Source organism: Ovis aries, chromosome 2, assembly GCF_016772045.2.
Source record: "Ovis aries strain OAR_USU_Benz2616 breed Rambouillet chromosome 2, ARS-UI_Ramb_v3.0, whole genome shotgun sequence".
NCBI lineage: Eukaryota > Metazoa > Chordata > Mammalia > Artiodactyla > Bovidae > Ovis > Ovis aries.
In genome coordinates, this window is record NC_056055.1 from 89,543,725 (window position 1) to 89,561,533 (window position 17,809).

Sequence of the window (17,809 nt, forward strand, 5' to 3'; positions counted from 1 at the left end):
TTCTCCTGTGCGCGCATCGCCTTCGCGTGGTCCCATTCCCTATAGGCTCCTCGCCGCCGCAGGGTTTCACTTTTTTTCAATGCAGTCCCAGTCTCCCATTGCTCAAGGTCTCATCCCACCGCCGTGTTTCACTTTCTGCACAAGCGAAGAGTCTCCTCGCCAGCGCCAGGTTCCTGTTTGTGCGCAACGTCCTCAAATCGTCCAGTAGCCAATTGTCTCATCGCTGCCACAGTGTTTCACACTGTGCTCAACACCCTCTCAGTGTCCCAGAGACAAATGTCTCATCGCCGTGGCTGGCTTTCACTTTGTCCGCAACGCCGTCCACTCTTCTCAAAGCCACCGCCGATTACCCCTTTGTGTCCAGCTCCCGCCCACGGTCTCATCGCCTATAGGCTCACGGCCACCGCACGTTTCCCCTTTGTGCACAACAATGCTGTCCTGTCTTCCCATCTCCACCGTGGTGTTTCACTTTTCTTCAAAGCTGTCCCATACTCCCTTCGCCCAAGGTCTCATCACCACAGCCTGGTTTAACTTTGACCTCTACTCTGTCCCATTGTCCCATAGCAAATAGTCTCATCGCCGCCACCACCGCAGGTCCTCCTGTGCGCGCATCCCCTCCGGGCGTCCGTCCGATAACCAATTGTCTCCTCGCTGATCCCCGCCCTCACTTTGTCCTCAACGCTGTCATAAGGCCACATCGGCTGTACTCCCATTGCCACCGCCGGGTATCGCCCTCCCATCGCCCCATAACAGATGGCGTCATCGTGGCCACCATGTTCCATTTTGTGCTCAATGCCCTCCCACAGTCCCACAGCGAATAGTCTCACATTGGCCACTGTGTCCCACTTTGTTCTCCAAAAGCTCTCCCATCATCCCACAGCAAATCGTCTCCTAGGCAGAGCGGGATTCGACCTGTGAGCAGCGCTCCAGCAGGGTGCCACAGTGAATAGTCTCTTAGCTGCCGTGCTCCATCTGCACAACGCCCCCACCCCCCCGCCACTCCCCGCACACACGCCCCTCCCCCCGCCCCCGCATCGCGCTGTAACCAACTGTCTTATGCCCACCCTGTAGAATGCAAAAGTAGGAAGTCAAGAGATACCTGGAATAACAGGCAAATTTGGACTTAAGTACAAAATGAAGCAGGGCAAAGGCTAACAAGAGTTTTGCCAAGAGAATGCACTGGTCATAGCAAACACCTTTTGCTAACAACACAAGAGAAGACTCTACACATGGACGTAACCAGATGGTCAATACTGAAATCAGTTTGATTATATTCTTTGCAGTCAAAGATTGGGAAGCTCTACACAGTCAGCAAAAACAAGACCAGGAGCAGACTGTGGCTCAGATCGTGAACTCCTTATTGCCAAAGTGAAGTGAAGTGAAGTCATTCAGTCCTATTCGACTCTTTATGACCCGATATACTTTAGCCTACCAGGCTCCTCCATCCATGGCATTTGCCAAGCAGGAGTACTGGAGTGGGTTGCCATTTCCTTCTCCAGGGGATCTTCCTGATCCAGGGATTGAACTCGGTCTCCCACATTGCAGGCAGACACTTTACCATCTGAGCCACCTGGGAAGCCTCAAATTCACCCTTAAAATGAAGAAAGTAGGGAAAAACACTAGATCATTCTGGTATGACCTAAATCAAATCCCTTGCGATTACACAGTGGAAGTGACAAATAGATTCAAGGGATTAAATCTGATAGACAGAGCGCCTGAAGGACTATGGACAGAAGTCCATGACATTGTACGGGAGGCAGGGATCAAGACCATCCGCAAGAAAAAGAAATGCAAAAAGGCAAAATGGCTGTCTGAGGAGGCCTTACAAATAGCTGAGAAAAGAAGAGAATTGAAAGGCAAAGGAGAAAAGGAAAGATATACCCATTGGAATGCAGAGTTCCAAAGGATAGCAAGGACAGAAAAGAAAGCCTTCCTCCGTGATCAATACAAAGAAATAGAGGAAAACTATAGAATGGGAAACACTAGAGATCTCTTCAAGAATCTTGGTATCTTAGAGACACCAAGGGAGTATTTAATGCAAAGACAGGCACACACAAAAAAAGGACAAAAATGGTATGGACCCTTTTTCTAACAGAAACACAAGATATTAAGAAGAAGTGGCAAGAATACATAGAAGAACTACACAAGAAAGATCTTCATCACCCAGATAACCGTGATGGTGTGATCACTTACCTAGAGCCAGATATCCCGGCATGCAAAGTCAAGTGGGCCTTAGGCCGCATCACTACGAACAAAGCTAGTGGAGGTGATAGAATTCCAGTTGAGCTATTTCAAATCCTAAAAGATAATGCTGTGAAAGTGCTGCACTCAATATGCCAGCATATTTGGGAAACTCAGCAGTGGCCGCAGGACTGGAAAAGGTCAGTTTTCACTCCAGTCCCAAAGAAAGGCAAGCCAAAGAATTCTCAAACTACTGCACAATTGCACTCATCTCACATGCTAGTAAAGTAGTGCTTAAAATTCTCCAAGCCAGGCTTCAACAGTATGTGAACCATGAACTTCCAGATGTTCAAGCTGCATTTAGAAAAGGCAGAAGAACCAGAGATCAAATGGCCAACATCTGTTGGATCATAGAAAAGCAAGAGAATTCCAGAAAAACATGTACTTCTGCTTCATTGATTAAGCCAAAGACTTTGGCTGTGAAGATCACAACAAACTGTGGAATATTCTTGAAGAGTAGGGAATACCAGACCACCTGACCTGTCTCCTGAGAAATCTGTATGCAGGTCAAGAAGGAACAGTTAGAACCGGACATGGAACAACAGACTGGTTCCAAACTGGGAAAAGGAGTACAGCAAGGCTGTATATTGTCACCCTGCTTATTTAACTTATATGCAAAATGCTGGGCTGTATGAAGCACAAGCTGGAATCAAGAATGCCAGGAGAAATATCAATAACCTCACATATGCAGGTGATACCACCCTTATGCAGAAAGTGAAGAAGGACTAAAGAGCCTCTGATGAAAGTGAAAGAGGAGAGTGAAAAAGCTGGCTTAAAACTCAACGTTCAAAAACTAAGATCATGGCATCTTGTTCCACCACTTCATGGAAAATAGATGAGGAACAATGGAAACAGTGACAGACTTTATTATCTTGGGCTCCAAAGTCACTGCAGATGGTGAGTGCAGCCATGAAATTAAACGACGCTTGCTCCTTGGAAGAAATGCTATGACCAACCTAGACAGCATATTAAAAAGCAAAGACATTACTTTGCCAACAAAGGTCTGTCTAGTCAAAGCAATGGTTTTTCTAGTAGTCATGTGTGGATGTGAGATTTGGACTATAAAGAAAGCTGAGTGCCGAAGAATTGATGCATTGATGCTTTTGAACTGTGGTGTTGGAGATGACCTTTGCGATACCCTTGGACTGCACCAAGATCAAACCAGTCCATCCTAAAGGAAATCAGTCCTGAATATTCATTGGAAGGACTGATACTCAAGCTGAAAAACCAGTAATTTGGCCCCCCAGTGTGAAGAACTGACTCACTGGTAAAGACCCTGATGCTGGGAAAGATTGAAGGCAGGAGGAGAAGGGGGTGACAGAGGATGAGATGGTTGTATGGCATCACTGACTCGATGGACATGAGTTTGAGCAAGCTGTGGGAGTTGGTGATGGACCAAGGGAAGCCAGGGGTGCTGCAGTCCATGGGGTTGCAAAAAGTCGGACATGACTGAACAACTGAAATGAGTGAATGATTCAGGGAAACAGGTACCTTTTGTTCAGTGGCTTTTTCCATCATCAACTCATGTGACTCCAAATTGAATGTGGTACTTGAATTACTACACTCTCCAGTAAAGGGATGAAGTCTGTGGTTCACGGGGGATGTTTCCAAGCGCCAGGACTACGCAGGGCAAGAGCACTTCCTCTCACATTCCATGGCCTGGTTTTATCCTCATGTGAATCTCACTGCAATCAAGTTGTGAAATTATTGGGTGAGGAATGCATGAAAAAATAATTCAGGGTGCTGACTTTCAAAAATGCACAACATGAAAGTTGAAAGTTTTTTGGGGGGCAAAAAGAGGACTGTCGCCCAGGAGACAGCATATCAGATAGCTCTGAGAAGGTGTTCCAAAGAGGCACAGAGGGATATACGTGATTTTGGTGAAGGGAGAATACATGTAATCATGTGCCTATTTTTTGGTAGAAGTTTTCTGTTAGTGTCGTGAAGGTTTCTTGGAGTCACAAGAAGCAGTCATCACCATGAAGGATTTTCATGCTTTTCTAGAGATAAGGAGATAGAAGAATTTGGTTCATAAAATGGGCTCCTGAAAACATCTAACCTTCTGAAGACTTGTTCTGCCAGTTTTCCCTGCTCACAGCATGCCTCACTTCTGCTTTCCACCCTGAATTCCTTTCCAGGGGTGTTAAAAATCAGCAGCTGCAGTTGCACATGATTTAATCCCTGTAGGGAGATGGCAAGTGCCAATGGCACGTGCTAGTTTGTACTTGACAGGGCATGAGACCCCGTTTCACGTTTGCACTATTTGTCCAAATGAAGTTCTGGGTAGGGATCGAGGGGAACAAGGATTGTTCTTGCTTGCACACACTTTGTTAAAATACAGTCTGACCCAAATGCTTTTCCTCCAAGTTCAGCTTTGGGGAGAATGACAAGAATGCCTGTCATAGTTCTCAGTATCATCGACTATTTGAAAGAAACGTCCAAGCTGATCCCCAAAGGCACTGCCTACAGGAAAATATCCACTGTGTGGACAGTTTACTTCTGTTTCCTTACTACCCAGAGGAGACAAGGAAAGAATAATCAGGCAATTCCTTGCAAGTACTTGAGGATGACTGAAGAAAAACTGAGTGAGTCTTCCATTTGGGTCCACAATCACGAGTCTCATTCTGATCTAAGTATAGGAAATGGAAAGTTGAGCTCAGTCTTCCTGAAAATGATCTTCAAAAAATATCACACACATGCTGTAGGCAAGGACTGAAGAAGACTAAAACACAATTTTTGTATCAATGAAGAGTTAACAGTTAAAACTAATTGCAACTTATGAAACTATATAAAATATTTGACAGATTATTACGCTTAGTGTATTAATTACCACTAACAGTCACTTAATAAGTTTTCCTGTTATCCTGCTGATGAGATCGCATTTATATTGCAGGAAGGTAAATAACACAGGATAAGATAACAATTCAAGTAAACATCTGTTTTTCATCCTTTTATGTTAAAGTGGCAACACACATGTGTATACTTATTTAATATAAATTGTACAAGTGTGTGTGTATATATACACATATATTGTTCAGTTGCTAAGTTGTATCCGAGTCTTTGAGACACCATGAACTGCAGTAAGCCGGGCTTCCCTGTCCTTCACCATCTACCAGAGCTCGCTCAAACTCATGTCCATTGAGTCAGTGATGCCAAGCAACTATCTCATCCTCTGTCACCCCCTTCTCCGTCTGCCCTCAGTCTTTCCCAGCATCAAGGTCTTTTTCAACTAATTGTTTTCTTCTCAGCAGGTGGCCAAAGTATTAAAGCTTCAGCACCGGTCCTTCTGATGAATATTCAGGGTTGATTTCCTTTAGGATTGACTGAATTAATCTCCTTGCTGTCCAAGAGACTCTCAAGAGTGTTCTCCAGCAACACAGTTCGAAAGCACTAACTCTTCAGCACTCAACCTTCTTTCTGGTCCAACTCTCACATCCCTACAACTACTGGAAAAACCATAGCCTTGACTACATGGACCTTTAAGGCGATGTGATGTCTCTGCTTTTTAACACACTGTCTAGGTTAGTCATAGCTTTTCTTCTCAGGAGCAAGCATCTTTTGATTTGTGGCTGCAGTCACTGTCTGTAGTGATTTTGGACTCCAAGATAATGAAATCTGATACTGTTTCCACTTTTTCCCCATCTATTTTCCATAAAGTAACGGGACTGGATGCCATGATCTTCATTTTTTTAATGTTGATACACCTATACATGAATAGATAGATAGATAGATAGATAGATAGATAGATAGATAGATAGATAGATATGGGGGGTTCTGTTTAGCCATGCCTCACATTGGTTCTCTAAAAAGGTGGTTCCTTCAGAGCAGGGGAAAAAAATAGATTTTATATGTCATTTACTTGATGGCTGAAGATTTCCAAAATTTAATTTTGAAATTAATATTATAATGGAAAATGTGTTCATTGAGATTGGCATATTCATTCCAAAAGTCCTTCTCTCTGTTTTGTTTTCCATGCAATCTAAATTATGATAACACAGAATGAAATATTCTAAATGCAAAAGAGATGTTTCAAAGATTAGAACATTTAAAAAGAATTTGAAACTACAACATTTCCATGTTTAATTCTGGTGCTTCCCTATGTTAAAACTAATTAAACTCTATTTGAACTTACAATATAAGAGATGAGGTGGCACTACTGGTACAGAATATGCCTGTAAATGCAGGAGACACAAGAGATGTGGGTTCCCTCCATGGCTTGGGAAGATCCTCTGGAGAAGGAGATGACAACCACTTCAGTATTCTTGCCTGAACTATCCTTTGGACAGAGGAGCCTGGCATGTACAGTCTATGGGGTCACAAAGAGTCAGACATGACATAGTGACTAAATAACAATAATCATGCGGAGAGCTACACAACCAGAGAAAGAAAACAGGAAAGTTTGTGTTTGATTTTAGATGTGATTATGTTTCACATAAGAAAACAATTCACCTCTTGGAGTTCACAAGATATCACTGGAAGTCCCAATGCTGGAATGGTTCTATAATTAGTTAAAATCTGATGATGAAAGGTCTTATTTGTGTAATAAAATTTAAAAAACTTATAATCCTGCTAGGAAACCATGTTAGATCTGAAATACTATCAAGAACATAAGAAAAGTACTTTACCTTATTTTTTAAATTACACACCATTAGTAGCTCATCATGAACAAGTGTATCAGAGTCAAGTATGTTTCATCAAGAAAAATAGTAAAACAATAGAAAAATAATTAATTCACTTTATGGAAGTGAAAAAATGGATAGGCTTAATGTATGATATTGATACACTGGAAAACATGATATTGGCATGAAAATGTCCATGGCTAAGAGTATAAAAATAGAGGGAAAATGGCAAATGCATGTAATAATGAAAATCCATTTTTTTCCTTTATTGAAAAAGAAGATGAATATGTGGATCTAAAAGACATTTATTTCACATTATAGAATCACTACTGTGAATGATCATTTATTTTGCTTCACTTCTGTATCTGTTACTTTGTGTTTAAATTGGCAGCAAAATGTTCTTTGATTTCCAATTTTCTGTCTTCTTTCCAGCTGGAGTTCAGAGACCAATATGTGTGAAGTCGCTCAGTCGTGTCCAACTCTTTGCGACCCCGTGGACTGTAGCCTACCAGGCTTCTCCATCCATGGGTTTCTCCAGGCAAGAATACTGGAGTGGGTTACCATTTCCTTCTCCAGGGGATCTTCCCAACCCAGGGATTGAACCCAGGTCTCCCGCATTGGAGGCAGACGTTTAACCTCTGAGGCAGACCAATATAGCCAATCTCTAAGCCAATATTTGACTACACCCTAGAATACACAGAAGAACTATACAAAAAAGATCTTCACGACCCGGATAATCATGATGGTGTGATCACTCATCTAGAGCCAGACATCCTGGAATGTGAAGTCAAGCGAGCCTTAGAAAGCATCACTATGAAAAAATCTAGTGGAGGTGATGGCACTCCAGTTGAACTATTTCAAATCCTGAAAGATGATGCTGTGAAAGTGCTGCACTCAATATGCTAGCAAATTGGGAAAACTCAGCAGTGGCCACAGGACTGGAAAAGGTCAGTTTTCATTCCAATCTCAAAGAAAGGCAATGCAAAAGAATGCTCAAACTACTGCACAATTGTACTCATCTCACATGCTAGTAAAGTAATGCTAAAAATTCTCCAAGCCAGGCTTCAGCAATGCGTGAACCATGAACTTCCTGATGTTCAAGCTGGTTTTAGAAAAGGCAGAGGAATCAGAGATCAAATTGCCAACATCTGCTAGATCATCGAAAAAGCAAGAGAGTTCCAGAAAAACATCTATTTCTGCTTTATTGACTATGTCAAAGCCTTTGACTGTGTGGCTCACAATAAACTGTGGAAAATTCTGAAAGAGATGGGAATACCAGACCACCTGACCTGCCTCTTGAGAAATCTGTATGCAGCTCAGGAAGCAACAGTTAGAACTGGACATGGAACAACAGACTGGTTCCAAATAGGAAATGGAGTACGTCAAGGCTGTATGTTGTCACCCTGCTTATTTAACTTCTATGCAGAGTACATCATGAGAAACGCTGGACTGGAAGAAACACAAGCTGGAATCAAGATTGCCAGGAGAAATATCAATAACCTCAGATATGCAGATGACACCACCCTTATGGCAGAAAGTGAAGAGGAACTAAAAAACCTCTTAATGAAAGTGAAAGAGGAGAGTGGAAATGTTGGCTTAAAGCTCAACATTCAGAAAACAAAGATCATGGCATCTGGTCCCATCACTTCATGGGAAATAGATGGGGAAACAGTGGAAACAGTGTCAGACTTAATTTTGGGGGGCTCCAGAATCACTGCATATGGTGACTGCAGCCATGAAATTAAAAGATGCTTACTCCTTGGAAGAAAAGTTATGACCAACCTAGATAGCATATTCAAAAGCAGAGACATTACTTTGCCAACTAAGGTCCATCTAGTAAAGGCTCTGGTTTTTCCTGTGGTCATGTATGGATGTAAGAGTTGGACTGGTAAGAAGGCTGAGCACCGAAGAATTGATGCTTTTGAACTGTGGTGTTGGAGAAGACTCTTGGGAGTCCCTTGGACTGCAATGAGATCCAACCAGTCCATTCTGAAGGAGATCAACCCTGAGATTTCTTTGGAAGGAATGATGCTGAAGCTGAAACTCCAGTACTTTGGCCACCTCATGTGAAGAGTTGACTCATTGGAAAAGACTCTGATGCTGGGAGGGATTGGGGGCTGGAGGAGAAGGGGATGATAGAGGAAGAGATGGCTGGATGGCACCACTGACTCAATGGATGTGAATCTGAGTGAACTCCGGGAGTTGGTGATGGACAGGGAGGCCTGGCGTGCTGCAGTTCATGGGGTCACAAAGAGTAGGACATGACTGAGCGACTAAACTGAACTGATAGATGCCAGTGTAACTCCAGTTCATGTATCATTTGTTTTGACTGCATCACTCACTATTCAAGAAAGACTCCAAAGCTGAGGACGAGGAAGACAGAGAAGGAAGGCTGCATCAGATCTTCATTCTCTCAGTACTTTAGCTTGCTCCTTACTCCAGTCCAATGCTGGATAACGGATCCCTGAAGAAAGATCATGAGGGACTTCCAGGAACACATGGAGAGCCTTGTGTGATGAAGTAACCCCTGCCGCTTAAACTCTCCTCTCAGACCTCACCTGGGTCAGCTGCTTTCTTGGTTAAAGCTCCTGGGGTAGCCAACAAAGTGGAAGAATCTATGTGACACTCAACATAGATTTTCCCGTTGTTTCCTTAGTTGTACATGTACCTAGATGTAGTTTCAACATGTCTTGAAAAATAGGCCAGGAGACATGATGTCTAATGATGGCAACAGCATCATCATCATTCAAAAAGATTTTGACTCCCAGGACGAGAACTGTCTTCAGAGCAAGTTGACAAGCTAGATAAGAATACCGGACTCACTGCTATATCCTCATATGCTTCACCTTAAAATGAGAATTATTTAATTCAAGTTGATTAGGGCCTTATTGACCACAGGACTCCAAAAATTTTCCAGTCATCACATTTGGAATACATGGCACTATTTTTGCAAACTGCATCCAACTTACCCTCATTCTCAGTGCATTCAAAATTAACATATTTTTATTTTCTTGAATAAGGAGTCAGTTTATTTTCATTTAACTTTTAGACATTCCCCTCTGTTTATGCTTGAACAGAACTTCACAAGCATCTCTATTTGTGTCATGTGTCTTGTGAACCTTTACTATGTTGACTAAAAGCAATAGTCCTGGTAAGAACTAGAAGTGAATAGTCATATCAGTGGAAGTTACTTTGTAAAGTGTATTATTATTTTTGGCTGTGACAGCCACGTGGCTTATGAGACCTTTGTTCCCTGACTGGGGATTGAACCTGGACCCACGGCAGTGAAAGTACTGAATCCTAAGCACAGAATGGCCAAGGAAGTCTCAAATCAAATTTTGCAGTTTTAGATTTTCAGTTTTTCACTCAAGTATTCAGATATGCAGATGACACCACCCTTATGGCAGAAAGTGAAGAGGAACTAAAAGCCTCTTGATGAAAGTGAAAGAGGAGAGTGAAAAAGTTGGCTTAGCTCAATATTCAGAAAACGAAGATCATGGCATCCAGTCCCATCACTTCATGGGAAATAGATGGGGAAACAGTAGAAACAGTGTCAGACTTTATTTTTTTGGGCTCCAAAATCACTGCAGGTGGTGACTGCAAGCATGAAATTAAAAGACACTTACTCCTTGGAAGGAAAGTTATGACCAACCTAGATAACATATTCAAAAGCGGAGACATTGCTTTGCCGACTAAGGTCCGTCTAGTCAAGGCTATGGTTTTTCCTGTGGTCATGTATGGATGTGAAAGTTGGACTGTGAAGAAGGCTGAGCACCAAAAAATTGATGCTTTTGAGCTGTGGTGTTGGAGAAGACTCTTGAGAGTCCCTTGGACTGCAAGGAGATCCAACCAGTCCATTCTGAAGGAGATCAGCTCTGGGATTTCTTTGGAAGGAATGATGCTAAAGTGAAACTCCAGTACTTTGGCCACCTCATGTGAAGGGGTGACTCATTGGCAAAGACTCTGATGCTGGGAGGGATTGGGGCAGGAGGAGAAGGGGACGACAGAGGATGAGATGGCTGGATGACATCACTGACTCGATGGAAGTGAGTCTGTGTGAACTCTGGGATTCGGTGATGGACAGGGAGGCCTGGCGTGCCGCTATTCATGGGGTTGCAGAGAGTCAGACAGGACTGAGCGACTGAACTAAACTGAACTGAACTTACCTGGGTAAAGTGACAATGCAAGAGCAGAGGGTTCATTGCCTATGGATCAGAAATTCACAGAAGAAACCTGCATTTCCAGTGGATATGACAGAGAAAGGCTGTCACCTCCTCTAGCGTCCTGGTCTTAAAATGAAAGTCTCAGCTCCACAGCTCTTCTCAGCTCTACTCTGGGATGCTGGGACTCCAGTTGTTTTCAGTACAATTCTCCCTGCCTGCAGATTGCTTTTCTTTCAGAGTTCTCCAAACCGATTCCAAGAGATGGATGAGAAGGCTGGAGTATGACTGATGACAACCATCATCAATTAGGAAAAGGAAAACTAATGATTGCTGCTAGATGCTCTGTGTCACCAGTCAGATTGGCAAAAACTAAAAAGGATGATAAGATCCTGTTTTGGTCAATGTGTGAGAACATATAGGGACTTATATGGTCTTGAATATAGATTAATGTAGCCATTGTTATCAGGGACAGCTGGCAGTATGCATGTGCAAGGTTTATGTGTTTTGACCAATAATATTGACTTCATGGCCCCTTGTTCAGAGAAAGACTCTCGCTTCCGTTATAAGACACCTGCATACACTTGTAGCAGTCTCTCCTCAAAGGCACTAATTTCTGAGAAGGACCGACTCTAGGAGGTGACCCTGCCAGCCTTTAGGGACTGAAGTCTTTATGGAAAACAATGAGGATCAAAGACAGGACAGCCCAGGGCTGGAGAGCAGAACCTCACACTGCATGGCCCTTGCTCTTTTCTTCCTGCCTGTGCCTTGCTGCTGAAAGATGGAAACCCAACAGAGAGTTTAGAAGGTAATTTTAGAAATGTCTTCAAGAAGTAGTAGAGTAGTACTCACACTAAAGAAGCAAGAAACATGATTAAGGAGTAATATGTGTGATTTTCTGCATATGAATGCAGAAATCTCTATGATTTCCCTATTATTCATTTTTATGATAGATCAAAGCATTTTCTACTAATCCTTCTTTCTCAAAGAATTTCTGTGACTTCCTAAGAATACTTCTAGAAGTCTGAAACACAGAAATTGGAATTGTCTTCAGCATTGAGCACAGGAGAGTTCACACACTGAATATACTGTGAAACTAGCCCCCAAGTTAAATATTGTTACCAAAGACCTAGTATCTTTCCGGTGTTGCCTTTCAGTCACTACCTCAGGCCATCTGACCAGTCTGCTCCCTGTGGGCAGCTACTCTAGGACTCTCACTGTCCTGATTATTTGTGCCAAGCACACTTTTATGCTTCTTGTAATATGGACTTATTGATCCAAACAGTAGTCCTATGAAAAACTACTGTTATTTTCCCCATATTTGAGTAGATCAAGACAGAATGCATGCCTGCATGCATGCTAAGTTGTTTCAGACAGGTCCAGCTCCTGTGACCCAGGGACTATAGCCCACCAGGCTCCTCTGTCCATGGGATTTTCAAGAAAGAATACTGAAGGGGGTTGCCATATCCGTCTCCTTAGTGTTTGTGATATTTTTCAGGGTCACACTGCTGTTAAATAGCAGAGCTGCATTCAAAGGTTTTGAAACTTCTAGAACTCTCCTTTCACTTGTGCTCTCTTCCAGTGATTTCCACTCAGAGAAACTTTGAAGCCAGAAACCATCACAGAACAGAGTTCCTGTGTTGGAGGCAGTGAAGATATGGTGTAAGGGAGTGGATTGTTCAGTAAAGCAGGACCGAGGAGAAGGCGGGAGGAAGAGTAACAGGCGTCAGGCTCAGCCACTCAGGACCACATGTTCGCAGCTTCCCTGTAGGAGGGGAGTCCTCCCCCCACATACTGACACCAACCATTCTCTGTTGATTGGGTATAAACTAGTTATACTTGTGACTTCAGGACTACTCATCTACCACCGTTTCAGAGACTCCTTTCTACCTGTTTCTTTTGGGTGGAGGGGGCTGCACTGCACAGCTTGCAGGATCTTAGTTCCCTGACCAGGTGTCCGTGGCACCTGAGCGTCTCACACTGGAAGCATGGAGTCCAGTCCACTGGACTGCCAAGGATCCAGAAATTGTACCTTTTGACAATCATTTCCTGAAAAGTGATACAACTATTCTGTAGTATAAATGGACAAATGCTATTCTATGCTAGGTTTATGTAGACCAAATAAGTATTTAATTCTTCATAATGAAAACAGTAATTACTTTCATGAGAAATTAATAAATAAAACAAATTAGAAGATTAAGGAAATGAACATATTTTCTAAATTTTATTACAATGCAGAAAAACATTTTTACATGAAAATATAAATATGATGAGATAAAATAAATACATAAATAAACATAAATAACATCATGGCAGTCATCCCTTATGGACTGACCCCTGTGCAGTTGAATACATTTTATATCTACTTGCTTATTGCTATTGAGAAAGTACTATTGATTGAATTCAGGAAACATGGTGGCTAAAGCAGAAATCAGCATCCTCTAAAATGACTTCAGGGGAGCGTACAAGGGTGATGTGGCATCTTAGTCACTGAGAGTCATATCAAGATGAGTTTAGGCCTCCATCCATCGTTCTTAACCTTTCCTACAAGCTGGCTGATGAAGACAAGGATCTCATGATTTCCACTCTGATGGTTTCCCAGGCGCAGTCGCTGTATCCCTTTTCTTGCAGGTAGACATGGATGCCCTGGAAGTACCTCTTCACAGCCAGGGTGGGGCCCGTCCTTCCCAGGGCAGAGTCTTCCTCTCCCATATCCTGCCCCAGGCAGGCATCCAGGTCGACAAGCTGGTCCAGGAGTCCATTGCGGAGCTGCTTCAGGAGGGTGGTGTTCCAGGCAGCAGAGGCGCGCTCTGGGTGGAAGAGGTTGAAGCTCTGCTGGAGCATCTCGTGGAGCACAGAGATGGCCTGGGCCTCCTGGAGCTGGCCGCCCTCCACCATCTCCTGGGGGAAAGCGAAGTCTTTTCTGTCCTGCAGACACAAGTGAGGGGAGAGTCTCGTCATTTCGCCCAGGAGCCTGAGGTTCTTCCTGCCAAGCAGCACGTGGTTCTGAGACAGGTCACAGCCCAGGGATCCTCCCGGGCCGAGGCTGACCAGCACCAGGGCCATGAGTAGAGAGAGCACGAAGGCCATGGGGAAGATGCGGCTGCTGCTGGGCTGGCTGAGACGGCGTCTGGGGGAACCTTGAGGTAGGTTCTCTGATGCCAGGCTTTCTAAGTGAGGCTATTAAATAGGGAACATGGTAGTTTTCATTTTCTAGTCATTTCTATGCACTTTTACTTCCTTTTTTAATTTTCATTTATGTATTCTGAATATGGTCAAAGGAATTGTCATCAGTCTAAACTATTAATTTTATCTATTTCCCAATAACTTCAAATGTACCCATCCAAATGGATATTTTTCAATCAAATGAGAAAGGTCTTTGTCAGACATCAGAAATGATGTAGGTTTCTAAGTACAAACATTACCACTCTTTCTCCTTCATGTGTAAATGTAGCTCTTCTCTGTTCCATGAACACATTTTTGGCCCTGATCCTAGGCTCAATTTCTGTTTCTTCCTTTACTTAGGAAGGCAGGCTCTGTATTTATCAGGGATTTACCAGGTCACTCAGGCAAATAAACTGTTTGAAACAAAGGATGGGTTTTCTTTAGTGTCTGATTTAGAGAAGAGGCTGATTATTATGAGTCCATGAGCTCCCTCACGTTTCTCTTCCTTCTAGAACACGTCCCTGCAGCTCCATGTGGTTGTGCTTCAGGGAACCACGAAGTCAGGACTATTACAGACATCACGCTTGCGTTCCACCGTTTTCGTACTGGAGACCTATTGTCCTTTGCTGGCCCAACCAATACTCCTACCAAGAATTCTTGTTCTTCTCAGATAAAATGGGTGGGGAGACTCTAATTCCAGGATAATTGATTGTATTTGCCCAGCAGCACCTCACTCACACAGGAGAGATCACATGGAGCCACCCCCTGTCCTCTGGAGTGACAGAGTTCCCTTGCTCACCTGCTGGACTCCCTCCCTTAGGGCAGGCTTTTATTGGAAGCTTATGTCACGGAATCTAGTGAGTTACAGCTGTTCATTCAGGCAGTTGATTCCACCAGGCATCTCTGTTCCTCTGGGAATGCAGGGCAGTGAGACCCAGCCTACTTGATCAGGAGAAATAGTCTTCTTTCCTTGACTGTAATTTTTCATTTAAACTTTTTATATTCATTTTGTGACTTATTTTGGGTAGGCTCTGGGAGTTGGTGATGGACAGGGAGGCCTGGCACGCTGCAGTTCATGGGGTTGCAAAGACTCGGACACGACTGAGCGACTGAACTGAACTGAATTGACTGACTTATTGGACAAGATTTGTCTCATTGCTCCTGTTGCGGTTGTAATTGATGATGTGAGAACAACAAAGGGAAGTGAAGAAGCCAGAGGGGCTGCATCTCTATCCCTTTCAAGACGTTAGTTTTTTTGTTTCTCTTTGCAACTTTTCTAGAAAGTAAAATTGCACATTTTTCTGTGTGGGCAATAGAAAACAAGGGTAAGTCTCAATGTCATGAATATGAAAGAAGGGAAGTGGTTTTCCCCTGACCCAGTGACGTGTTCTGAGTTAGCAAACTTCAGTGCAGCACAGCTGGGGACACGTCTGAGGCAGAGGGAAAGGATGAGGCCAATATGAACAACAGAAAGGCTGGGACAGGGCTGCTTCTTACAGAAGCTCAAAGAAGGACAAGTCCTTGATCTGTTGACTGCCGTCAGCTTTGTAAGACCAGCCACCTAATTTTTCTTTTCTTGAATCAGCATGTGATCAGTATAAGGGGAGGAGGAAGAAGTCACACTCACCAGCTCACAAGAGACAGGCAATCAGAGCCCCAGTTGCTCGAACACTAATGCTCTCTGGCAGGGTTGACGAGCCCAGACTTGCTGATCATCTGCTAGGTGATAAATCCACCTGGGCAAAGACAATATGCTTTGAAATAACTAGAATGAAAGGGAATTAAATGATTCCAAAAGAGTCTGATCTTAGTCTAGCTAATAGTAACTATGACATTAAAAATAATAACTGAATTTTATTGATTACTAACCCTCATGATCTCCCTAATATTCCAGCTCTTGGTTCTATCACATTGATGGGTTGGGTTTCTGTGGGTTTTTCAAGAATTTTTAAAATATTTATTTTATGTGTTTATTTGGCTGTGGCATGTCTTAGTCGATGTATGCTGGTTCTTGGATCTTGGCTGCTTCATGCAGGATCTTTACTTAAGCCATGGGAAGTCCTGCTTGCCAATCAGAATCTAGTTTCCTGGCGAGAGATCCAGCTCAGGCTCCCTGCTTTGGGAGCATGGAGTCCTGGCCCCTGGACCATCAGGGAAGTCAAGGGGGAGGGTTTCAATACATGAATTTGGGGAACGCACACACACTCAGTCTGTAACACGGTAGCAAGGAGAGACCAAGGTATTGTGTTTATGGCAAGGATTCATTAGCATATATTTCATTCTTGATATTAATGAGGAGTAAGAACACGTTCCCTGATGCTGCCCTCACTTTTTATGGCACCTCCATCCTGAATTGATTGCTAATTAAATGTTACAAGACTACCGTAGACATGATTACCAAGGACCTGCCAGAAAAATTTCACAGACTATCAGTGTTTATCAAAAACGACAGTGACAACAACTACAAACTCCTTAGCCTTTGGGAGGGACTCACGCAATACTTCCAGCATAGTTGAAACTGAGTTAACAGTTTTGTTTCGAAGAGCCTCCTGCTAAGACTTTATTGGAATAAAATAATCTAAGAATGAAATGGCAAATCCAGTTTTCAAAACCTAACATGTCAGATTCCAAACTGCTTATCTAGACTGTGAAGCCTGCACCCATGCATGCACTGAGCCCTCACTTAATTTCCTAGTTTATTTCTAACACAAGATGCACCGTTGTTGTTTCATACCTCGATGTGACAAACCTCTTATTTCCATTAGTTCACATCTACCTCCAAATTCTAGATAACCTGAGCAATTTACAACATATCTGATTATTTTGTATAATAAGCAAAATGAAATTATCAACTGGTAGTTATTACTGACAGTCTAAATGTGACCGACAAAATAATAATTCTAATAATTATAAAATAATCATATTTAACTGTCCAAGATGATTCATATAGATTGTGGAATGAATCCTCACCATAAATTGGGGATACATGATGGACAAGATCCTTATGAGTTTTGACTCCAGCAGGAGATTGGGTTAGAAACATTTCAGTGAATCCTCTGTAGATAACACCAAGCTGATGGCTCTTGTGACTGTAATTAAAAAAAAAATACTTAATGCTTTTGAGAGGGTAACAGACAGGAAAACTGGGGGTCTCCAAACAGAGGAAACAGGCTGCAAGTGTGAGACATTTTTAATCTCTTTACTCTTGCCTGGAAAATCCCATGGATGGAGGAGCCTGGAAGGCTGCAGTCCATGGGGTCGCTAAGTCGGACATGACTGAGCGACTTCACTTTCACTTTTCACTTTCATGCATTGGCGAAGGAAATGGCAATCCACTCCAGTACTCTCGCCTGGAAAATCCCATGGACAGAGAAGCCTGATAGACTACAGTCCATGGGATCGCAAAGACTCAGACATGACTGAGCTGCTTCACTTCTCTATACAGATTTAAAAAGAGGTTTCTCTTAAAATTCTGTGTTGCCATGACACCTGGTTCCACCTGAACTTAATTTTTCCCAAACCTTGAGCTGACCAATGCATTTTTCTTATGGAAATGTTTTTCTTAAGCTGTTAATGTACTGTGTATTTACCCTAGACTCTGTGTTTAAGTCAATTCCACCCAAA

At 42.9% G+C, this 17,809-nt stretch overlaps 1 protein-coding gene across 1 annotated transcript; it reads right to left on the reverse strand.

Moving 5' to 3' along the window:
• Window positions 1-13,564: 13,564 nt before the first annotated feature.
• LOC114112820 (interferon omega-1-like) lies at window positions 13,565-14,110 on the reverse strand. The gene has a single exon (XM_027963925.2). The coding sequence runs from the start codon at window positions 14,108-14,110 to the stop codon at window positions 13,565-13,567; it is 546 nt and encodes a 181-aa protein (XP_027819726.1).
• Window positions 14,111-17,809: the final 3,699 nt, after the last annotated feature.